At 26.1% G+C, this 25,276-nt stretch overlaps 7 protein-coding genes and 1 long non-coding RNA gene across 10 annotated transcripts; 5 read left to right on the top strand and 3 right to left on the bottom strand.

Moving 5' to 3' along the window:
• Window positions 1–410: 410 nt before the first annotated feature.
• On the top strand, window positions 411–8,623 carry LOC100576773 (epidermal retinol dehydrogenase 2). The gene is made up of 10 exons (XM_016915134.2): window positions 411–427; window positions 632–896; window positions 1,200–1,354; window positions 1,430–1,927; window positions 5,739–5,863; window positions 6,353–6,463; window positions 7,306–7,467; window positions 7,556–7,638; window positions 7,715–7,831; window positions 7,957–8,623. Exons 2-10 carry the CDS (start codon window positions 790–792, stop codon window positions 8,081–8,083), a joined length of 1,485 nt encoding a protein of 494 aa, XP_016770623.2. The 5' UTR covers window positions 411–427; window positions 632–789; the 3' UTR covers window positions 8,084–8,623.
• Window positions 3,141–6,446, bottom strand: LOC107965236. The gene is made up of 2 exons (XR_001704952.1): window positions 6,311–6,446; window positions 3,141–3,612 (listed from the first exon to the last, which is right to left on the bottom strand). It is a non-coding gene; the product is annotated as an uncharacterized LOC107965236 (long non-coding RNA).
• Window positions 8,624–10,075: 1,452 nt separating the features above from the next.
• LOC100576742 (integrin beta-nu) lies at window positions 10,076–14,479 on the top strand. 2 transcript variants are annotated; one of them, XM_003250812.4, is made up of 12 exons: window positions 10,076–10,740; window positions 10,871–11,112; window positions 11,302–11,587; window positions 11,666–11,830; window positions 11,933–12,391; window positions 12,482–12,647; window positions 12,736–12,902; window positions 12,971–13,143; window positions 13,221–13,420; window positions 13,496–13,608; window positions 13,676–13,764; window positions 13,845–14,479. In XM_003250812.4, the coding sequence occupies exons 1-12, from the start codon at window positions 10,579–10,581 to the stop codon at window positions 13,984–13,986; spliced, it is 2,364 nt and encodes a 787-aa protein (XP_003250860.1). In that variant the 5' UTR covers window positions 10,076–10,578; the 3' UTR covers window positions 13,987–14,479. The 2 variants fall into 2 exon arrangements, with proteins under 2 accessions (XP_003250860.1, XP_006566546.1); XM_006566483.3 differs by lacking the exon at window positions 10,076–10,740 and having other exon boundaries at window positions 11,316–11,587.
• LOC107965235 (phosphatidylinositol 4-phosphate 5-kinase 6-like) lies at window positions 13,965–14,897 on the bottom strand. The gene is made up of 4 exons (XM_016915136.2): window positions 14,606–14,897; window positions 14,459–14,546; window positions 14,211–14,397; window positions 13,965–14,105 (listed from the first exon to the last, which is right to left on the bottom strand). The coding sequence occupies exons 1-4, from the start codon at window positions 14,763–14,765 to the stop codon at window positions 14,007–14,009; spliced, it is 534 nt and encodes a 177-aa protein (XP_016770625.2). The 5' UTR covers window positions 14,766–14,897; the 3' UTR covers window positions 13,965–14,006.
• Window positions 14,898–15,019: 122 nt separating this feature from the next.
• Window positions 15,020–17,691, top strand: LOC100576646 (dihydrolipoyllysine-residue acetyltransferase component of pyruvate dehydrogenase complex, mitochondrial). The gene is made up of 6 exons (XM_026443655.1): window positions 15,020–15,469; window positions 15,865–16,019; window positions 16,120–16,532; window positions 16,667–17,058; window positions 17,151–17,450; window positions 17,521–17,691. The coding sequence occupies exons 1-6, from the start codon at window positions 15,348–15,350 to the stop codon at window positions 17,648–17,650; spliced, it is 1,512 nt and encodes a 503-aa protein (XP_026299440.1). The 5' UTR covers window positions 15,020–15,347; the 3' UTR covers window positions 17,651–17,691.
• A 791-nt stretch (window positions 17,692–18,482) lies between these two features.
• On the top strand, window positions 18,483–20,106 carry LOC552715 (U5 small nuclear ribonucleoprotein 40 kDa protein). Its single transcript, XM_625090.5, has 6 exons — window positions 18,483–18,681; window positions 18,770–18,899; window positions 19,005–19,318; window positions 19,425–19,697; window positions 19,768–19,933; window positions 20,014–20,106. Exons 1-6 carry the CDS (start codon window positions 18,568–18,570, stop codon window positions 20,070–20,072), a joined length of 1,056 nt encoding a protein of 351 aa, XP_625093.1. The 5' UTR covers window positions 18,483–18,567; the 3' UTR covers window positions 20,073–20,106.
• Window positions 20,107–20,410: 304 nt separating this feature from the next.
• Window positions 20,411–23,545, top strand: LOC725615 (serine/threonine-protein kinase RIO3). Of its 2 annotated transcripts, none has more exons than XM_006566480.3 (6): window positions 20,411–20,545; window positions 20,899–21,026; window positions 21,084–21,265; window positions 21,334–21,434; window positions 21,522–21,803; window positions 23,407–23,545. In XM_006566480.3, the coding sequence occupies exons 2-5, from the start codon at window positions 20,932–20,934 to the stop codon at window positions 21,786–21,788; spliced, it is 645 nt and encodes a 214-aa protein (XP_006566543.1). In that variant the 5' UTR covers window positions 20,411–20,545; window positions 20,899–20,931; the 3' UTR covers window positions 21,789–21,803; window positions 23,407–23,545. The 2 variants fall into 2 exon arrangements, with proteins under 2 accessions (XP_006566543.1, XP_001121442.1); XM_001121442.5 differs by lacking the exon at window positions 23,407–23,545 and adding an exon at window positions 21,873–21,904.
• Window positions 22,691–23,731, bottom strand: LOC100576532. Its single transcript, XM_006566481.3, has 4 exons — window positions 23,595–23,731; window positions 23,221–23,534; window positions 22,894–23,134; window positions 22,691–22,823 (listed from the first exon to the last, which is right to left on the bottom strand). The coding sequence occupies exons 1-4, from the start codon at window positions 23,663–23,665 to the stop codon at window positions 22,760–22,762; spliced, it is 690 nt and encodes a 229-aa protein (XP_006566544.2). The 5' UTR covers window positions 23,666–23,731; the 3' UTR covers window positions 22,691–22,759.
• Window positions 23,732–25,276: the final 1,545 nt, after the last annotated feature.

The raw sequence follows: 25,276 nt of genomic DNA, 5'->3' as shown, positions 1-25,276 counted from the left end.
AACTTTATCACTTAATATGAATATATTGTTTAATTAATTGATTGTAATTTATCTTATATTCTTCGTCATAAATATCTGCATTTTAAAATATGAATTTTTTTCGACCTAGGCATTTCTATATTTAGATTTATAATTTATAGAATTATTTATAGAATTATTTATATTGGCTAATTTATAATTTCATTACCTTTTTTTGAGAAAACAATTTCTAAAATTTATGCACATCTGTTTTTCAGATAAAAAATTACTAAAAGATGGAAAGAAGTTTGAAAATTTAAAATTTAAAATTCGCAAGGAAATAAATATCGATTAAGATGCCAAACTCTTTTATTTTCGATATCGTTAACGCTGAAATAAACATAAATCAGACTATTTTGGTTTAACGAATCACGGTATCCCCTTTATTTCATCAATGATATAATTTATTGTAAGATGGAAAACCTTGATATAAATTTTCACTCGATCAAAAACAAAAAACGATTTCTATTTATTTTCATTTTCTTCTTCTTTTCTCTCCATTTCATAATTCGCAATAAATGATATCTGCGATAAAATTTCCACTTTTAAAAAAACTATCTTTAAATTTGAATGTGACCTTATAACGACTTTTTAATCTAATATTGATTTTTAGACACATTTTGCAATAATTCCATACGTCATTGACATTCTTGGAATATTTAGTTAGAAATGTTTGAGGAAAAATTCGTGCCGATATCATATGATTCTCTATTAAAATCAAAGATAAAGAAAGATCAAAAGTATTCTCTAATAATAGAAATATGATAACGAATGTATTTGTTTAATGAATTGATATATACATATATTCGAGGTTCTCTAAACATGAATACTGTAAGATCAATAGTTATACAATGGCTTCATAGAAAATATTTACCAAGGTATTTCATTTTATGTTATTGTCATATTTACTCGTGAAATTAAATTTTGCTGTTTTTTTTTTTAAATAATATTGATTTACATACACAAATAACAAGATTTACATTGCTGGTTATCTTGAATTTGCTTATGCCATTCATTCTATTGAAAATTTTATAAAAATTTTATTTTTAATAATTCTATATTTGATTTATTCTTTTTTTATTCATTTAAAATAAAGGTCATAGAAAGAATAGAATAGGGATAAGATTGAGAAATGAAATGAAATATTATAATTATAATATTTTTTTTTGGTTGATATTTAGAATTCAGGTTCACAATACTTTATACGTTTCGGTAATTCCATGGAAGCAACAGTTAAGATTTTATGCAGATTATCCAACCCATGTAAAAGTACAGTTTCCTACATTATCATCAACTGTGGAAACAAGTACCATTGTCAGTTGGTTCAAAAAGGAAGGTAATATATGAATAATTTTATTGTATGTTTTATCAGTTTCATTAATAATCCTCAATAATATTATAAATTCTTTAGGTGATAAATTGAACAAAGGTGATTTACTCGCTAAAATTAAAACTGAGGAGGAAACAATAATCTTTGAAACACCGGATGAAGGATACTTAGCAAAGATCATAGTACCTGCAGGAACAAAGAATGTTTGTACTGGTAAATTAATTTGTATAATTGTGCCAGATAAAGATAGCGTTGCTGCCTTCAAAGATTTTGAAGATTCTCCATCCTCGATTGTTCCTGTTCCAAGAACAATTGCCTCTACATTACCTTCTGTCCAAAAAAAACCAATAATGTCGTTCTTCGTCGCTGCAGGGGCATTCGTTATTTTCCTTTTTTGGTCTGTAATATTTAGCATCAAAGATATATTCAAATCCTTGATCCCATTGAAATATAAAATGAAAAGCATCGACGGGGAAATCATTCTGGTGACTGGTGGTGCTGGTGGTATAGGAAAGCTAATCTGCCTCATGTTGGCCAATCTCGGTGCTATCGTTGTCGTCTGGGACATTAATAAGGCTGGTAAGAGCATCTCTTCTATCTCTCAAAGTGAACAAGTTTGATCAAAGCTTGAAATTTTTTTGATTTAAATCCTCTAAAATTAAAGCATTACAATTTGCAATTGTTAAATCAGAACAGATTAATTAATTAAAGATGATTTTACAGAGAGTTTACAAACAGAGTTTATAGGTGAAAGTTCAAAAATTGAATTGTAACAAGATAAACTCTTAATAACACTTATGCAATCAAAATCTCTATTGAAGCACTTGATGATATTATATCATCAAAGATACATGACATAAAACTCTTTAAATGCGCCAATAACTTATAAGATACTGTTTTCAATTAGATGTGTATGATTATAATTGTATATTCAACTTCAACTTCTTCTTGATTTTGCAATGCTAATATTTCCTGATTTTATCTAGCGATAACATATTTTCCAGAAATTTCAACTATAATCATAATTCATTTCATTTTTCAGGTTGGCGTTTTATGTTTATTAAATGCAAAATTATGTACTATTCGGGTTAAATGTATTCATAAATTTAATTAAATGTTTTTGTGTAAAAAAAAAAAATATACGCAAATAGAATATACACAAAATAAATTTTATTCCATCGAAAATGATGGAAAAGTGATTTTATAGGTTAGAAACTTTATTATGTGTATTCGAAACATTCGATTATTCAGAAAACGCTCGTGTCTTGATTGAGAAAGAAAAATTAGAATAAGAAAAACGTTTTATCAATGTCACAAATGATTATAATCATCCGAATTCCACGTTTCTTGATCAACATTCAAATTTCAAGGTCGTTTAAATCGTGCTCGGACTCTCGAACACGAATTCGTCGAATCGAGCACGTGTTGCTTAATCTCTTATAAAAAGATACATCGCGTCCTTTCATCTCGAATATCATTTGGAATATAAAAATCTGATAAGGATCCAATATTATTATAAAATTTATCCATCCGTGTGATCATGTTACACATCTTCTTTCTTTCCTATTTCGTTTTTATTTTTTATAAAAATTTATTCATCAACAATTCTCTTATATAATATTTGTTTCATGTTAGAATCACTAGTCATTATTTTCAAATTGGTCAATTATGAAATTGATTTTCTATTGGTCTTAATCTACCTATTAATTACAGACAATTATTCGTTAATTATCATAAACATATAACAAAATATCATATACTGGAAATTGAATTGAAATGAATTTAACTGAGATTAAAATTGATGATACTTATTTTCCGATTTTTTCATGACCATGAATCAATATAATTATTCTAATTAGTATAGAAATTTTTATTTATCGAGTAGATTTAAATTTTTTGTGATGAATTTTTTCCCATAAATCCCGTGTTGTAATCATACTTTTATTACTTATTATAATTTATCTATCATTCATTCTTGCATCAATTTAACATGATACATTCTAAAAAATACCATTATTATATGTTCCTTCTATCCAATGATCGAAAAAAATTAAATATAATTCTGTAATATAATCAAGAAAAAATATTGAAATGTTTTACAAAAAAAATAATCTATAATGATATGACAAACGTTTTCATTTGAAAAACAAATTAACGAGTAAAACGTGTTGCGCGTCACAGACGAATCTAGTTATATTTATACGAGAGATAATAGTATCGATCTAGTGCCAAATCTTGAATAATCGCGTTCTCAACTGGAACAACTGGAAAAGAAAAAAAAATTAATCGACTTTCTTTCGTTTCGTATCGAATAAGAATATATTTCATAAATCCAATGATTCTTACAATCGTAAAAAGGAAAAAACAATGCAATTAAAGAACGTAAAAAAAGCATGAAAACATGATATATAATATAATTATCGATCGTGAAATAATTATAGATATAATATATACTTCAGAATATATATTTCAGAAAAATACACGATACGGATATTGCGAGTCGATAATGGATAGAAAAAATTCTATTTCTAAACTCTTTTTGGATGTTTAATACAATAAATCACATCATAATGAAAATGGAAATGAAAGAAAATAGTCGTAAAGATGGTATTAAAGAGATTCATTATTTTACGAAAGAGGAGGTTCACGGGCAGAGTCTTGAACTCGTATAATGAATTTTAAATCTTGCCAATCAAAAACTCGTTCTCGTGGACAGCATATCGAACCGATTTAAAAGTAATCGTATGCGTAGTTATTTGCAAACGGGACACGTGTCGCTAAGAGCGAAGCACCGCATTCACAAGAGTCCTAACCTCCACTTATTAATCTTATGTATCATATTCACATTTGATGAATATGAAAAGTGGGAAGTAATAAATTTTAGAGAAGCAATAAATAATTAGTTACCTCATCATCTATGTAAATAAAATTGTTATTAAGTTTTTTTATACCTTGAAATATTCAAACATTGCACGTGTGTGTATGTGTGCCTGTATGCGCACGCACGCGCTTATCTCTAAAGTTTTCAAGTTGTTCAAAGATAGAGAATGAAAGAAACATGAATTATATTCTTACTATTGTAATCTTTTGTTCTTGTTTCTATTAGAATATATACATATATTCTTCTATCTGTATACCTCTTCCATTAGATCTTGTATTCATTAAAAAAGTATCAAGAGTTTAGAAAAGATTAATAACACACAACTCTCAAGGATATTCCTGTAAAGATGGAACGATTTATGAACTGATTTTCGATTAGATTAAAATAAAATTTCACCCAATGGTTAAGGTTCAAACTTAGGCAATAATATACAATTTAAATTTAACTATTTTATTATATTTGTTCAGGCGTTTTAACACAACTGATTTTAACACAAGAGATGTTAGATGAAATTTAATAGTTTTTTTCTGTAAATGTTTAGATTAGATAAATGGTAATATGGTAATTTTGATTTAATTCCATAATTAAGTATGACATCAGGATTATCAATATCATTGAATTTTAACACGAAATATGATACCAGATATTATTATTATTATCATTGGGAGTAGAATATTTTTACTCTTATAATTATATTTCATATATTCCGTGTGAACGGATTGCGAATTGAAAAATCTCTTTAAATAAACAAAACAATTGGCCATTGTGTAAATCGCAGATATTAAAATTATTGGAACGCAAGAATTATATTAATTATATGGATATCTTCTGTTTCAATTGCTCACAAAGTTGATTAAACTTAATTCCACGGAACGATAATTTTTATTGCGATTAATAATGCGTAAATAATGAAACATACGAATAATGAAACGTCGAGAATTATCATGACTAATTTAATGTTGAATTATTTTTAGAATCACGTTAAAAAACGATTCGCATGAAATATTAATGGATAACAAACGTGTTTTTCTTAACCGATCTATAGACTTTGTATTACAATCGTATCTTGGTAATATATTGGCAACATATATTCCTGTATATGATAATAACGATCGTAGATCATTTTTTTTTTAATTCCATAAACTTCGCAACACAAGGACATTCGATTATATTTGCACGTAATTTTGCAACAAGTTCATGAAAAAGATTAACATATGATGAGTGAAATTTAAATTTTGAAACTTTTTATATCGATACAAGTTTTATAATCATATTTTATATCATATTTTGAAATATCAAGATCGAACAGAATTTCGAAACTACGTGTTCTCATTACATAGTAAATGAGTATTGAGTAATTTTTGATATAAGCAGTTCTTTTTTTTTTTTTTTTTTTTTTTTTAATTTTAATTAATCACTCGCGAAGAAAGAAAATATTTAGAAAGAGATAATGTAATGATGAAATGAGATTATTTTTCTAATCGTTACATCGAAATTTATCCGTTTCAGGTATGGAAGAAACTGTTAAGTTGGCGAGGACCGCGGGAGGTACTTGTTATGGTTATGTTTGCGATTTGTGCGACAAGGAAGATATTTACAAGAAAGCGGAACTAGTTAAGAAGGAAGTTGGAAAGGTTAGGATTGCGTTATGGAACGAAGAACGTGAAGTGATTCAAATTCTTCTTCAATCAATCTTCTATGCCGAATATTCGTGTATTTCGTTACAATAAGTGCCATTACGTTAATTTCGCTCGATAATCAATTAGCAAACGCGAATACGAAAACCAGTAACTTTCAGGATCTCTTGTCGATTGCTCAAGATCTTGCAAATATTCATGTTGACGCGTAAATATAAATAGAATTGAGTGAAGAAATCGCGGTAACTAATACAAAGTGTTTTTTGAATTCGATCGCTTTGACGAATACGCAAATCATCAGTTTTTAACCTTAAATAGACGACACGTTATGAAATTTTGTATCGAAACATTCTAGAATCATTGTGATTGCAAACATATTTAATTTTCGTTTCTTTTATGTTAAACGTTTTAAACTGTGATACTTTTAATTTAATCCTTACTAACCAAGCAAGCGAGTGAAGTATTCCGTGTGTTTGAATGTTGCAGGTTACTATTTTAATAAATAACGCCGGCGTGGGACGCAGATTCAAGTTCTTAGATGTGACTGACAAACTTCTTAAACGAACGATAGACGTGAACGTGATGAGTCACTTTTGGGTATATTTCAAACCTGTTACTTTTAATAGCTATTCCTTGTTCGGCAATTTCGATAAAGAGAAATGAAAAGCAAAGAATCGTTTTCATGACAAAATGATAAACGGTATAACATGGAGGTATATTTCTATATAATAGATCTAAGAATTTTCCAAATAGAACAGCTTCTCTTAAATTTCACATTCATCGGTTCAAACTCAAAAACATTCCTTTCGCAATGCAAGTTCCAAGTGAGATACATTCTTGGTATTCCCTTCACTATTGTCGTAATATCGGGATATTGGTAGTTGCAACCATTTGTGGCGACATGTATTCTTGCCAAACTTACAATAATATTAAATTCTTTTGTACGAAATTATTAATATATGAAAGAGTAATTATTATTAAGTAACTATTACAATCTTCGAATAAATAATCTTTAAAAATATTCTTCTATTCTTCTCTCGAAACAATTCATAATAATGTTGCTCATGGAAATGTATCTTATTCCTGTATAAATAAGATTATTCCTTGTGAGTCACGAGACATTGGTAAAAAATTGGATAATTAAAATTCTTAGACATCATTAATGACTAGATAGATGAATATTTTTTTTATTATTGATTCAGAACACGAGTATTGTATTGTGACTTGTGCTATTATTATATTTATTTATCTTAATTATATGTAGATTAAGCAAACATAGTGTAAAAATAGTTGAATATTTTAATATTTGATTTTAAGGGGAGTAAAAATATATTGATGTATATTATATGATTATTACATGACGTATAAATTGCTGAAAATAATTTTTCTTGTTTTATAAATTGAATGTACTTATTTATTTGAATTTTTTCTTTCTCGAGATGACGAAAGCGTTCTTACCATCGATGCTGGAAGATAACAAAGGTCATATTGTAAGTATCGCAAGTTTAGCTGGATTTGTAGGAGTACCGTATTTTGTGGATTATTGCACCTCAAAATTCGCTATAATCGGATTCGAGGAAGCTCTTCACATGGAGTTAATTGTAAATTTCTTTATTTTTACTTATCTCAAATATAATATTTGCTTGCTGAATAAATATAAAAATTAATATAAAAAAAAATTATTTATAGGCTGATGGATATGACATCAATATGACCGTGATATGTCCGTTTTTCATTTCAAGTACTGGCATGTACAGTGAAGTTTGTCCTAAGTATAACTTGATTCTTATTATATATAAATGAAAATGATAAAATTGATCTATATATACATCCTCTTCGTTTCTTCAGATTTTTACCGAGGCTTTTGCCGAATAAAGTGGCGGATCGAGTAGTGACTGCTTTGAGATGCAATGAAAAACTCGTTATAATTCCTGGTTACATACGCTTTCTCGTTGCTACAAAATGGTAAAAGTATTATTATTCTAATGACTATAAAAAAAGATGAAAATTTCTTATAAAACATTTTTCATTCTTGAAAAATTGCAATTTTAATGTAATTTAATTCACATTTTTTTTTTCTTTTATTCTAGGTTTTTTCCATGGTCTAGCGTAGTTATGTTCGTACAAAATTTATTCAAAAACACAACAAATACACCGAACATTACTAGTCGTAAGAAAAAAAAAATTACTCCAAGAACTAAAGATCCAGACACCTGAGCTATTCATCAACAATTAACAAGATGTATCTCAGAAAAGAAATCTTAATCGACATGATTGACAACTTCGCAATATCCAACTATTTTCAATTGCATTTTCTTAATAAATAACGTGCAGCTGTGTGTGAGAGTTATGAAGAGAATATTTAACGAATATTATATGAAAACAATATGTTAGTATATTGGGAAACTCGATTTTAATACGAGTTTTAACTTGGAGTTTGTCATGCAAGATAAATCTTAAGAAACAAAGATTTTTAGAATTAATATTGGAATGTCAAGGGATAGTGATAGAAGTTAAGTAAAATATGAGTAATCTAAATCTTATTATTTATTATTTATTTATAAGTATTGTATTGTGTCTTTTAAAAAAAAGTCAAATACTTAGCTAATTAATCATTGATCAAGACCAAATTTGATTAGTTTGTAAGAAAGATTGTACTTGAAAAGAATCTTGCAAAATGTCAATGAAAATTCGTATATTTTAATATTATTGATTACTATTTTTACTTTAATCTTTTGTTATTTTGTAACACAATGTATGAAGTTTATATATAAGTTTATAAGTTTTATATAAATAATATTTAATATAAATGTTAAATAATGTAATTGCAATTTTTATTTATTTTTAGAAAAAAGCAAATATATATATATATATATATATTTGTAAGAAAAAGAAAAAATATATTTATCAAATGGAATAAATTTTATAAATTACAAAATAATTTATATGTGAAACAGAAAAAATAAAACTTATGTAATTTTTAAATATTAATGCATTTAAAGTACATATTGTTGTAGAATATGATTTTTTCTATCGACAACTTTATCATGTAAAAATTATCATTTTAAAATAGTACCATATGTTTGATATACAAATGATTATTACATTTTATATTACTCAACATTATTCACGAATATCAAACTTCAAAGTAATTTTAAAAATCTCATAATATACGTGTTGGTAATTTTGAATATGTTAATAATTCAAAACATTTAATTAATTAATTGAATACAGGAGAAGCATAAAAGATAAAATTTAAAATTGTCTCCATAAATTTATCATATTGTACATAATAATATTATGCTTTTTTTTATGTTTAGTAATTTTTTTACAATTAAATTTTATTATCTATAAAAATTTCTTTTTAAAATATAAATAAATATCTTAATAAAAATAATAATAAATTAGAAAAATCAAGTAAACCATTTAGAAAATGAATTTCACAATTATATTGATTTTATGGGAAGAATTCTATATTGTGCTTTTTTCTTTTTTATTTTTATTTATTTATTTTTTTTCTTTAATGTGTCAAGGAAATAAAATGATAAATAAATCAAATGTGATTTAAATATATATTACATATATATAAAATATCATATTATCAATCACTTATTTAAATGCCAAAAAATATTTCCTAAATAATATATATATATATATATATATATATATATATATATATATATAAAATTTATTATATAGATTTTATCTTTTCAATTTTTTATTAATTAAAATTTATCAATTTTATCCCCCATCTTGGTATGAATATATTAAATGTATATAAAGAATAATGAAAATAAATAATTAAATAAATTTTCGAAATCGCTTTAAATTTCATATAAAAACGTGTTTTCTATTTATTTCAAAGCGATAATATTGAAAAATAAAAAAGTGATAAATAAAAACTGAACAAAAAAAAAATCATAAGCTATTGACGCGATAATTTATAAATATAATTTCCAATTATAATTTTACTTTTAGATTGAACAAGAAATATGTATTATTCATATATAACTATATTTCTCCTAACTACATCATCGAACAAGATAAATTGTGATTATATAATTTCTAACTAAATATTTAGTCTCGAACACCCTATACATATCATATATCGATATTGTCTATCAAACACATATACATACCACAGTAGCAATGTTACAACTTACAACTAGAATCGTATATCTATCTACGATGAAACAATAATAATCTCGATGCCAGTTTTACATGATGCATTCAGTTGAAACGCGTCAACAAAAATACTCGTTCTTCCGCAATAATTCGTTGAAAGTGATATACAATAAACGAAATTTATTAAATTGTAAGAAAAAAAAAAAGAAGAAATTAACAAGATCAATGGAAAGATAGATCGTTAGATATTATATTACCGATTGTATTATTTCGTACTTGTTATGTTTAACGTTTAACAATCTAATCGGATTCACGAAGATAAAATCAAACTTACTGCGAAACGATATCAAATCAACATAACCGTTTTACCTTCTTTTTTTTTTTTCTATCCGCTAACAGCGTATATCGTTATCATAGTGCAGATAAGTTACATTGAGATTCTAGTCGATTAAGTCATATCACCTTTATTCGTCATTTGTGCAAGAATTAAAAGACGGAATATATATCGAACAAACCTTTGAGATTTTTCTCGGGAAGAAGAAATGTAAATAAACTTTCGTATCGTAATTATATTTTTTATCGCAAAAATGAGAAATCTATTGGAATCGTTGTTGTTTCTGATTTTTCTTTGTCGCGAGTGGAGAGAGATCGAGAATGTGAAAACGAAGATACTAAGATTGTGCATATCTCAGAACACATGCGAGAATTGTCTGCAGGCCAGTTCTTCTTGTGCTTGGTGCAGCGATTGGGTAAATTGATTTACAAACATGATTCACAACATTGGTCGATGAAATTGTTGAAATTGTTGAAAAAAAATGAAAGAAATGAAAGAAACTTCCTCCTTAACTTTCGAGCTTTCTCTCTTTTAAACACTTGCAGTTCTACTCGAATTCAACGATTGGAAGACCACGATGCAACGTGCCAGAAAGATTGAAGGAGTTCGGTTGTTCGCCAGAAAAGATCCATACAACTCCACTTGAATCGATGACTTTACTCGAGGATTCGGATTTTCAAGACATGGAAGCTGACCATACACCGATACAGTTACGCCCCCAAAGAGTAAACATTAGAATTCCGCCATATTCCAAGATGACGATCCCAATTCGTTATCGACTGGCCAAGTACGTTTCTTTAATACCGACTTATTAAATTTGAAAATAATTCAATTCGAAGCCCTGAATCAAATGAACAAAAACAAGAGAGTACAATTAATTAAATTTAAAATAATGTTCGTACGAAAATGTTGTTGTTAGAATGTTTTAATGAAATATCGAGTAATCTATTATCTAACGATTCTAAAAATGATTTAGAAATTATCCATTAGACTTGTATTACCTTATGGACTTGACGTGGTCGATGAAGGATGACAAGGAGACTCTTGTCAGTTTGGGAGGAGATATGAGTCGAAGAATTGGCAAATTTACCAATAAATATCGTCTGGGTTTTGGTAGCTACGCCGATAAACCTGTGATGCCGTACATTCTTCCAGGACATGAGAAAAATCCTTGCGTGAGCGAGCACGCTGTTTGCTCTTCTATTTATTCGTATTGGCATCATTTAAGGTTAACCGATGACATTCAACGATTCATCACCAAAGTATCAAAGATATCTGTCTCGTTTAGTTGGGAAGAGAAATTAAAAATCAAAATGGATTGATTACTTGATAAATTTCAGGTAAATAACAGCTTGGTGACGGGGAACGCAGATAATTTGGAAGGAGCATTGGATGGAATCGTACAAACGATCGTTTGCACCGAACAAGTTGGTTGGGAACATCAAGCACGAAAAATTATTCTGGTTGTCACGGATGGACATTTACATTTCGCTGGTGATGGAAAGGTAAGTATACAAAATATGATAACCGATAATAAATAAAAGAAAGAAAATATAATGATATCTCGAAAATATACATATATATATATATATAATATCGCTAATTAGCTAGGCGGTATTGTAAAACGCCAGGACTTCAAGTGTCATCTCGACGAACGTCAACAGTACTTTTTAGCCTCGGAATTCGATTATGCCTCATTGGCAGAATTGTCAAGATTGTTACAAGAGCACAAGATCAATTTGATATTCGCTGTGACGAGAGATTTGCTCGATGAATACGAGGAGACCGTCAAGTTGTTGAGAGAAAAGGCGAGGGTGGCGATCTTGACAAGTGACAGTTCGAATATTCTGGATATCATTGAGAGTTCGTATCACCAAATTACATCGAAAGTGATTTTAAAAGACAATTCATCGAGCCCATTAAAGATGAAATATTTTTCAAATTGTGGCAAGGGAAATGTTTCGGGATGGAACATTGCCGAATGCGATGGTATAGAGGACGGGAAGGTGTACGATTTCCAGGTTGTTCTGTCTTTCGATGAATGTCCAAAAGATGAGAATTTATGGGTACATAAAAAAGAAAATTATAAATAATTAATACATAAAATTCGAATCGTTTATATTAATTACACGAGAAACATTACAACTTTTTATCAGAAACAAACGGTTATAATCGAGGATGCATTGGCTTCTGAAGCATCAAAGATAATAATTGACATTGAACTTTTTTGCGGTTGCAATTATTGTAAAAATATTGAAAATTCTTATTGCCAACACGGAACGAACGAGTGCGGCTTATGCGAATGTGACATTGGCTGGTCCGGTAAGAAATCTTGATTCACTCTTTTTTTTTTTTTTTTTCAGTGAAAGTTTCTTTTAACATCCTTTTAACATCCGGATGGAATCTGTAGGCGAAATATGCGATTGCGACGAGACTTCATCGGTGAATAATATACAACAATGCGTTGAACGTAATTCGACCAAGATGTGCCATGAGAGGGGGGAATGCGTTTGTGGAAAATGCTTCTGCGATGATGGATACAAAGGAAAATTTTGTGAATGTTCTGTATGCGATAAGGTGATGCAGGATTTTCTTAAATGCCCGAATTTTATATCGTATCATTGTTTTTGATCTTCTCTTTGTAGATAGATGGAATCGAATGCTCGAATAAGGGCACTTGCCAGTGTGGTATTTGCCAATGCATAGACGGTTGGAAAGGGAACGCTTGTCAATGTCCATCGACCGACGATCTCTGTATAGCGCCAGGAAGCCAAGAAGTTTGCTCCGGTAACGGATACTGCGACTGTGGAGAATGTCGGTTCGTATGTAAAATCGATATATTTTTGTAAAAAGATTTTGAAAAATTTCTTTCGTCCCAAACGTTGAAATGTTTAGATGCAATGCCACCACTACAGATGGATTCAAATATCGGGGTACTTATTGCGAGTCATCGATAAGCAGCGGTGGTAGTGGCCTCTGTGTTCTTTACGATGCATGCGTTAATGCCACGGTTGAAAATCCAGACAAAGCAGATGAATTTTGTCGGGCGAATAACACCATTTACAATATTGAAAGAGTAAAATCTGTCGATAAAGGTGAATTAAATGAAAGATTAGATAGAGAATACGTTAAATAATATAAATTTGTTATGAGCATAACATTTATTTAAGGAAATGAACATTATTGTATCGTGAAATCGATGAAGGAGAAAACGACTTGTTCCATAAGTTACATTTATGAATTTAAAAAAAATAACGTAGTTATTTTGAAAATTGAAAATAAGGTATGTATTTATATTTATTTAAATATTATTGTATATTATATAATTTTTTTCTTTTTAAATCTATTAGCTATGCAATACTTCGTATACGGCAGTCATTGGATCTGTAATTACTATCGCAACATTATGTTTCGGATTTATTTTGCTACTAATTTGGAAGTAAGAATTATATGATAAAAATTTATTGAATTATAATTTGTTGAAAATAGAAATATTTATTTATTATTTAATGAATACAGATGTTGGATTTCTATAAAAGACAAAAAGGAATATGAAAAGTTCAAGATAGAGCAAGAAAAGTATACTAAATTGTATCAAAATCCTTTGTTTAAACCTGCCACGAGTTATTATCAAGTTCCATCAAGATTGAAAGAAAACTGAAAGAATGAACACATTCTTGATCAATTTGATTCATTTTGATCTAAAGAATTACTGGAGTAAGAGGCACTTTGGTCAGATATATCGGTCCAAAAATGATTTCCAGCGGAAAACGTAATGAACTGCAACATATGAATTTTTTTAATTTAAATACGAATTATTGTTTTTTTTATATTTTATCATTAAATATCAATATGCTTGATTTAATGATCAACAAATTTTTTTACATTTGTTGAGAAGTCTTCGAGTATCCACGCGAATCCAAGTGGTTCTCTGTAAATAATATTTATAGATGGTATGTTATCATGCCATATGGCTTTAATGGAGGATTTATCGGGAAATATGTACGTTCCTAGACCATTCATTATTCCATTTGAATCAATTTTACCTTGATATTGAGCATCGTTATTATATCTTAAATAATAAATTTTACATTATTTTAATTATTTTTAGATTATAAAATAAAGTTTATTACTTGATATGAATATCACCATTAGCAAATGTATCATTATCCCAGTCACCGTGATAAACATCAAAATTATCAGTGATATATGTTCCTTTACCTAGATAAAGAATTCAATTAATAGTATTTAAATAATAAACAATGTTTTATGAACATTACCTTGCTTAATTAATTGAAATCGATCGTAATTTACTTTATATTCTCCATCATAAATATCTCCGTTCCAAAATGTGAATTTTCCGACTATATGTTCTGCATTTTGATTTATAGTTTCAGAATTATTTGTATTTATTAATTTATGATTACTTTGTTTTTTCATTTCAATTTTTTACAACTTAATTACAAAATTCCTTATATTCTTATATTTTCTTAAATAAAAAAAAATTATTAAATTTGAAAATTTGATAAAAAGAAATAAATGTTGATGAAACATTAAGTTCTTTTATTTGCCGTTGATATTAGCGCTGAATTAAACCGTAAATCAGACTATTTTGATTTAACGAATCACAGTATCTCTTTTATTTCATCAATGACATGGTTGGTTATAAGCCAGAAAACCTTGACATAAATTTTCATTTAGTCACCAACAAAAAACGATCTTGTATCTCAATTTATTTTTTTATTTTTTTCCTTTTCTTCCATTTTATAATTCGAAATAAATGATTTCCCGCTTTTGAAAACTACCTTTAAATTTAAAATCACGTAACCTTGTAAACGACCTCTAATTTGGTATTGGTATCGCTAGTTTCTAGTCGTGTTTTACAATAACCCATACATCATTGTCACGCTTCGAACATTCCTCGTTCAGAGTGTTCAAGCAAAAGTTCAAATTAATATCAAATTTCTTACAACTTTTTTTACTAACACTGGTACAATAAAGGATTCTCCAATCATTCAAGATATGATACGAACGACAACGGGTGTACGTAATGAATTGGCACGTACAATATTACGAAGTTCTGTACGGACGAATATCGTAAGATCTGTAGTCATACGATGTCTTCACAGAAAATATTTACAAAGGTATCTCATTTTTTTGTTATTATCATATTTGTTCATCAATTTAGGTTTTGCCATTAAGTTTTTTAAATAAGATTTACATTCCTAATTATGATTAAGGTTATCTTAATGAATATTTTCTATATTATTCTATTGAAAGTTTCCCAATATAATATTTCCACCTGTTATTGGCGAACATAATTAAAATTATATATGTAAAATTTTTTTACAAAAATTTTATTTTTAATTTAATTTTTAATTTTAAAAATAATTTTGTTACATTTGATTTAATTGGTTTTTTTTTCATTTAAAATATATCATAGATTGTTATTTATATTAAAATTGAAAAATAAATTTTATTCTATTTTTTAATTTCAAACATTTTTAGAATAAATTACTGCTTTTTGGTTGGTATTTAGAATTCAGGTTCATAATACTTTACATCTTTCGATAACTCCATGGAAGCAACAGTTAAGATTTTATGCAGATTATCCAATCCATGTAAAAGTACAACTTCCTGCATTATCACCTACTATGGAAACAGGTACCATTGTCAGTTGGCTCAAAAAGGAAGGTAATATGGATAATTTATTGTATATAACTTATATAAAACCATTAATAATTCTTAATAAAAACATTTTATACTTATAATTTTATTATTTTATTAATTTTAGGTGATAAATTGAATGAAGGTGATTTACTTGCTGAAATTGAAACGGATAAAGCAACAATGGGCTTTGAAACACCAGAGGAAGGGTATTTAGCAAAGATTCTAATACCTGCAGGAACAAAAAATATTCCTATTGGCAAATTAGTTTGCATAATTGTCGCAGATGAAGGTAGTATTGCTGCCTTCAAAGATTTTAAAGATGATGTTCCACCACCACCACCACCAGTTCCACCAACACCAACACCAACACCACCTACTCCTGTCGCTGCTCCACCAATTGCTGCTCCTACACCAACACCAACTCCTCCACCTACTGTACCATCACCTACAGTACCTTCTATCCCACTGCCAGAAACTAGAATAATGATTAGTCCATGGGCTAAAAAACTTGCAACTGAGAAAGGTCTCAGTTTGGAGGTAATTTTATATAAAATATATATATATATATATATATATATATATATATATATATATATATATATATATAGATTCATGGATTTTATTATTTTATTTAATTTAAAAACTTAAAATAAATTAATTTTTTTTTATAGGGTATAAAAGGCACAGGATTATATGGAAGCATAACATCTAAAGATTTAGAAGGTGCACCACTTTTAAGTGCAGCTCGACCTGCAGTAGCACCTGCAGTAGCACCTACAGTAGCACCAGTTCCATCTGCAGAAGGAGTTGATATTCCTGTGTCTAATATTCGTGCAGTAATTGCAAAACGTTTACTAGAAAGTAAACAAACAATTCCACATTATTATTTGACAGTAGATATAAAAATGGATGCTGCTCTTGAAATGCGAGAGCGATTTAATAAGATATTGGAAAAAGAGAAAGTAAAACTTAGTATAAATGATATTATCATCAAGGGAATGGCAATGGCTTGCAAAAAGGTACCTGAAGGTAATAGTTCATGGTTAGGAGAAGTTATTAGACAGTGAGTATTAAGCAATTAAGCAATTATTATTACTAAGTATTAAGAAATTATAATTATATGATCTCAATTTTTAATATTTTCTATGTTTTTAGATATAATAATGTTGATGTAAGTGTAGCAGTAAGTACAGATACAGGTCTAATTACACCAATAGTTTTTGGAGCAGATACAAAAGGTATAGTTCAAATAAGTAAAGATGTAAAAGTATTAGCGACGAAAGCAAGAGAAGGAAAATTAAAACCACAAGAATTCCAAGGAGGAACTATTACTGTATCGAATTTAGGAATGTTTGGCATTAAAAACTTTTCTGCTATTATAAATCCTCCTCAATCAATCATTCTAGCTGTAGGTTCAACTGAAACAAGATTAATACCTGCCAAAAATGAGAAAGGGTAAAATTTTTTGTCTATTTTCTTTTTATTTAATCTTTTTTATTTTATTCCTTATTAATTTATTTTTTAGATACACAAGTTCTCAATTTATGTCTGTAACTGCCAGTTGCGATCATCGTACTGTAGATGGTGCCATAGGCGCACAATGGTTATCAGTCTTTAAGAATTTTATGGAAAATCCAACATCTATGTTATTGTAGTAAATTCAACCATTAAAATATTCAATTGGGTAGTTAGTAAAGACGCAAATCATATGAAAAATATTGTATACAAGGAAGGCAAAGACGAATATTCTATATATCTGTGTATAGATATTACGTCATATATTTGAAAATCATCAATTTTTGATAAATTTGAATTTTCAAGGACATCTTTCTTTCTTTTATGTAAAAGTATCATTGAGATTATAATTCAGCTATCAAAGTGACATTTTAATAATGATAGAATTTTTTTAATCTGTTCTAGAAAATTTAAATTTATATTATATGTGGTTTTTAATTGAATATGAAGTAAAAGACTGCCAATAATTTAATTAATTACAAAAAAAAAAATATTTTGTAATCAATTTAAATAAAAATTGCAATTACTTTATTATTCATATAAAAAACCACATTTTCTTCTCAGCAATAGTAATGATTATATGTAAATATGTATTTATGAAATTTATATATATATATATAAATATATATATATACATATATAATAATATATATATTATATTATATATATATTTTTTTTTATATATATATATTGATCATCATATATTTCGATATTATATTTCGATAATTTAATTTTAACTAAGAGAAGTTTAAGAAAAATATATGAAAATATTTATAGTAAAAATGTATATCATATTTAATAAATTTTAATTTATAAATTCAAGATTATTTTTATTTTTAAATTTATATTATTCATACATGTATGGACATGTAAGATAATATTAAATGAAATTATATAACGAAAAACATTATTGATGAAGATTTAAGAAAGGAAATACAATATTCGATTATAATGATCAGAGTGCCATCTAGCAAGTTTACATTTCTATCTGTGACATATATATATAAATGTGTTTATAAAACATTGTAAATACAATTGAAAATTAAAATTATTCATTATGCCAATTTTAGATAAACGTAAAGGAGATGATATTTTGGCATTAGTTCCTGCTTCAAAAAGAACGAAAAATGAAGTGGTTTTTAGTAGTAGAGAAAAAGCGGTCGTACAAAATGTAAATTAAAATAACCTTACATTTATGAATTCTAATCAATTTTAATAATTCTAATCAATTTTTTTAATAAAATTATATTGTTTTGCAGGGCCCACCTAGAACATCTTCTTTGTTTGCACCTATTATGCTTCTTGAAGGACATCAAGGAGATATATTTTCTCTCGAATTTCATCCAGAGGGTCAATATCTTGCCTCAACTGGCTTTGATAGACAAATTTGTATGTTATTAATAATTTAAATTTCAAATATATTTTATAATATATTCTATAATAAATGTGAAAATAATATTATATAAATATAAATAATATAAATAATATTTACAGTTATTTGGAATGTATATGGAGAGTGTGAAAATATTTCTGTAATGACTGGACATAGTGGAGCAATTATGGAATTACATTTTAGTCCTGATGGCAATCATTTATATACTGCTAGTACAGATATGACATTAGGTTTATGGGATATAGCTGTTGGAACTAGAATAAAAAAACTTAAAGGTCATACTTCTTTTGTGAATTCTGTATCTGGAGCAAGGAGAGGTCTTACACAACTTTGTTCAGGAAGTGATGATAGCACAATACGTGTTTGGGATCCCAGAAAAAGAGGACAATGTTATACTTTAAATAACACATATCAAGTAAACAATATATAACAATATTTCTAAATTATATTTATATATTTTTAAATTTCTAACTGATAGATTTTAATTATATTTTTTATTTTTACTTTTATTTTTCATTTAGCTTACTGCTGTAACATTTAATGATACAGCAGAACAAGTAATAAGTGGTGGAATAGATAATGATATAAAAGTATGGGATTTAAGAAAAAATTCAATTCTTTATAAACTAAAAGGGCATTCTGATACAATAACTGGATTAAGTCTTAGTCCAGATGGTTCTTATATATTATCTAATGCTATGGATAATACATTAAGAATTTGGGATGTAAGACCATTTGCTCCTTATGAACGTTGTGTAAAAATTCTTTCTGGACATCAGCATAACTTTGAAAAGGTATATTTTTAACTATATATATATATATATTATTAAGATTTTATGACTCTATTTATTTAAATAATTTTAGAATCTTCTGAGATGTGCATGGTCATTAGATGGTAGTAAAGTATCAGCTGGATCATCAGATAGATTTCATTATATTTGGGATACTACAAGTCGTAGGATATTATACAAATTGCCTGGTCATAATGGCTCTGTTAATGATATTGATTTCCATCCAAAAGAACCAATTGGTAATATAATGTTATGATTTTAATAATTGATATATTATATATAGTAGGCTAATTGCAAATGTTTTTTTTTTTGCTTTCAGTTTGTTCTGGTTCCAGTGATAAACAAATATATTTAGGTGAAATAGAAACTACACAATAAATAAATTAAAATTATTTTCTATGATTTTTGTATTTAAAAAAACATGTATAAAATAAAATGTATTATACCAATAATATTAAAATTAAAAAGATTGATTATTTTATATTTCATTCTTATTTTATTATTAATTAGATATGATAAGATTAGATATAATAAGATTAGATAATTTAATAAAATATTAAAAATAATAGTTTTTATTAATTCATTTGATAAATAAAATATTTTAAAAATGAAAAAAAAGATTTTTTTATTTTTTAATTAAATAAAATCTACGTATATGTAATAATTTCAATAAGTTTATTAAATTCTCTACTGTATTTTTAATTTATTTTGAAACGCTTATCGATCATTTTATTATTTGATTCAACTTCACGTAATAGATATATATAGTTTAATATACGTACTGACGTTTCTAATTCTTTATTCGTTTATCTTTTACAGTCTTCCAAATTTTTATTTATTCTAGTTTTAAGGTATATATTCTGATCTTAATTTTCTTTTATGAAAATCATTTTAAATTTTATGTTAAAATTATTTTGAAAATTGTTGTTAAATTGTTGATAATGCTATTTATATCATTCAGATGAAGTGCAAAATATTGAAAAAGATCTTCTACACAATAATTATATATTAATCATAACAAATAAAACAATCGATAAATTTATTCAATATTAAAATTTCATATTTTTTTCATATCATTTTAATTATTTATTTTAAATGAATTTAACCTTTCTTTTAAATTTAAGATAAGATAAACCCTTCTTTTAAATTTTATTTATATTTTCATATTATATTAATAAAAATATACTTGTTTTCGTTTTTTTAGATTTGTAATTTATTATTCATACACATCTAAGAAATGTCAACTCCATGGGCAAAAATTCAACCAGTAGAAGGACCTGTTAATTTATTAGAGATAACTTCAGAACAACTAGCAAAAAGTTTGCAAGAAAAGTAAGTGTTCTAATGTTTCCTGATTTTCATTGAATACAAGTATATTTTTCATAATAGAGAATTAAAAAAGTATCAAAATGAGACAGAAAATGATGTAAACATTCAAGACTGTACAATATATGAAACGAATGATACAGATAGCGATGAAGTAATTGCACATATGTTACAAGATCAATTTAACAAAGAATATGATTTAATGTTAAAACGCACAGAGGAAAAATTCAATCGTGATTCTAAAGGTATATTTAATTTATATAGATTTTTTTAGTATTATATTTTCAGTTTTTTAACTTCTTTTATTTTACAGTTAATATATCATATACAAATTATCGAACTTCTCTTTGTGATGATCAAGATGATAAAGATACAGACATTGAAGATACAACTAAAGATTTTGATAGATTTGTGGTAAATATTTTTTGATACAATAAAAAATAATTTTATATAAAATTTTCTATTTATAAATTTTGTGTTTATATATTTAATGACTTATAGAGTATAGAAAAAGAATATGCTTCTATACCACGTTGTGGATATAGAAAGATGGGTGGTGAGGGATCTCAAATTGTTACAAAACATGATATGTTGATGTCTTCAAGGATAAATGCTTGCAGAGTGTTACAATTCCCACCAGGAATTCATACAGGAGATACAGGAGGATTTGATGTTAAATTAAACAATAAAGTATTTAACAGTTTAAGAGCTCATAGTCATGCTCAGTGTTCTAAACAAAAAGCAAAAGCACGACCACATACAAAATAAATAAATAAAATATTTGTAAGTATATATATATTGTAATAATACATTTATGAATTTAAATCTACAACACTATTTATTATTGTACAGGCTTTTTCTTCTACATATAAACACAAATTGCTTTCTATTAAAAAAAATTTGGTCTTATATATATTAAAATGTTATTTTCGATATTACATTATCAAATGTTATAATATTGTCAATATTATTCTATATTATAATATAAAAGTACAAAAAACAAAATAAATAAATCTCATCAATTGCTATTTTTACTTTCATATTTTTGAATTGTATTATTTTTATTTGAAACGAAATATTATATGAAATAAATAGTGTAACTTTCATTATTATTTTACATCATTATTATTAAATTTATTTTACTCATATAAAAAAGTACAAAAATTTGATTTAATATAAACTATTATATTTTTCAATTAGATTTAAGTTTTATCATTATTTTATCTTATTCTATTCAAATTAGTTCTTATTCTTATATTCTCTAATACTAGATTGAGATAGCCTCACAATATCTACAATATACAATAACCAATAATACAATAACCAAAAAAAAATATAATTAATGAATATAATTTAAAAAGATGTAAATATTTTTCTTTTTAAATAAAATAAAATATTTGGTGAATTAAAAATCAAAACTGTTTGTATCAAAATATATTATTAGTAATTCACAAATTCAAAGACATAACAATAATTTTTTTCATTCTTTAAGTCAAATATCAAATTATTTTATCATAAACGATTGTTTTGTATTGTTTATAAGTGAAATGATACTTATAAAAAAAATTATTTAATATATCTTTTTTAAAAATTAATTTTCTTATAATATATTAATTTTCTATAAATAATGTATTAATATATAATATATAGTTATAAATAACAAAACATGATTCTATGTTTTTTAAGGCATATTTTTATTTTTGATATACATTACTTTTTAAAATTTAATTACATTTCGATTATTTATTTATATTATTTTCTAATTCAGGTTTATTTTCCGACGATGATGGAAGATGTTCCTTTCTATAAATAAAATCATGAAATTTTTTTTAAATTAAATTAATAAAAATGGAATTATATTGATGTATCTTACATTTCGATTGGCGACACTTCATTGAACTTATCATTGTCGGACAATTTTTGTCTCGCTTCACTTTCTTTCAAAGTTTCTTTCAAGATCATATTATATATTTGTCTAGTATTTAACCGAGGAGATGAATAATTACTTTTTTCAATAGAATTTTTTAATGTTTCAAATATACTCTCCTTTCCTTCTTGTTTAGTTGTTCGTATAGTATCATCTTGCATTAATCCTAACTGTAGAGTTCTCATGACTATAAAATATTAATTTTGTTAATGAACTTTGTTCTTCTTTATATATTTATTTATACTCTTTTTAAAAGTCTAAAATTTATTATACCAGGTAATCCAAGATCTTTATCTTTTTTCTCTGATATTATATCTTCGAACGAATATCGTGGTAGATTTACATTTCTTGATTTACTTCCGGTTTCTCCCAAATGGATATCTGATAATCTTTCATTATTACTAATTGTTAAGCTTTGTGCTAAAAGATCTTCGTATTCTTCCTTATCACTGATTACAGCCATAGGTCTCTCAATTGTCAAATTACTTTCAAAATCTTCATTTAATGACGTTTGGATGGCAGGTCTACATATCAACCCATTGTATAGAGTCAGCGAACATCGTAAAGATGCTAGTAACCAATTATATCTAAAGAAAAAACATTTTTTACTAGAAAAATTGCTTGAAATATGGTATAATTTCACTTACAAACACTTAATGTGTAAGAGTCCAAAAATAAAAAATAATATAGCCACCGGAGCTATCAAATAAATAAACATTTTTTAATATGTTTATAAGAAGTATGATACTTCAGTGGATCATTTTGTCAATTGACTACAGTTTTTGACATAAGACAATCGAGTTAGCCTACTAGAATTTACTGCACAAATCCAAAACAACATATATAACAAAGTAAAATAATGTAAATAATAATAAGAAGAAATAAATTTTTTCTTTAATCATCTAAAGATTTAAAATATAATATATTGAATTTATACATTTATCATATATTTAAATTTATTCACATTTAAAATTCACAATATTCACAAATGAAGAAACTTCTTTGAAATGTTGTAAAGATATATCACTTTTGCTTCTTTTTTCTTTTTCTTTATGATAAGACTAGACATGTTTGAAGATATATATGTATGTTGTTCTGTATTATATGCAAAACAAAAAATTTAATATTTATAAAAATAATTATCTTTAACAAATTATTCACTTTTATCATCATTATTTATCTTAAAAAAAAAACTAAATTTTATATCTAATGAAAAATATTAAAGATAACAATAAAATATATACTGTCATATAGATATACATGAAATGCTTCAAGATTAAATGTCTTCAAAATCAGTTTCTAGAAATTTGTACATCAATAAATATTTTTTTTTTATACAGTCTTAATTGTTATATATTTTTATATCACAAAAAAATTTTTTTTTATTGTAAAGCTATTTGTAACATATTTATTTTAATTACTTGTTAAATAATCCCTTAATTATATTTTATATTATAGATGTTATGTACTTACATCTGATGCTTGATATTGACATAAAAATTATAGTATACAAATATATATTTAATTAAAATTATTAAGGAATTTATAATGAAATTAAAAATATGGTTAACTATATAATAAAATAAAGAAATGAAAAATATGTATTCTCAAACATGTTTATTTAAGCATTAGATATTAACAAAGAAACATAGCAATATCCAGCATCAGACACTTGCTGGCATTAAATGTTCTGGTTTACGTATATACAGAAGAGTATCTAAATGAAAATAAAGACGTATCAAAACTAGATCACAAAATGTGTATACAAAAGTTTACATTTAATGATTAACAAATCTGTTGCATTGCACAGATTGTTATATTCATTTTATCAAACGATTTATATGCATATGTATATATATATGTGTATATTTATATATGTATAAATGCTATATAGATTGCTCTTGAATATTTTATATTCTTCCATAGAACATTTAGAAGGAGCAATACAAATTTGTATGCTTGTTTTTGTTCAGTTTAGTTTTCTACAAAAGAAAAGCATAAAAAAATTAATTATGAACGCTTCAAACGAACACTTTAAAAATTATACATATTTGACTTCCAATATCCCAACATTAATAAATCAATAATAACATATGTGCTAAACAATTTCCTTACAACCCAAAAATAAAGCAACAAAAATTACTTGAACTTACAATGATAAGAAATTTTCTTTAAGATATCCTTTAAAATATATATGATAACATTTAATTTAGACTTTCATCACAGAAAAATATTTCTGAATGAAAAGAAAAAGAAATAGCTATGTTTATGTGCACATTTATAAAATTGTGATACAAAAAGAATTTGATTATCTTCTAAGATAAACTAT

The sequence above is a fragment of the Apis mellifera genome, linkage group LG11 (assembly GCF_003254395.2).
Source record: "Apis mellifera strain DH4 linkage group LG11, Amel_HAv3.1, whole genome shotgun sequence".
Taxonomy (NCBI): domain Eukaryota; kingdom Metazoa; phylum Arthropoda; class Insecta; order Hymenoptera; family Apidae; genus Apis; species Apis mellifera.
The sequence above is the reverse complement of the archived record's forward strand: the minus strand, read 5'-3'. Positions and strand labels throughout refer to the sequence as shown.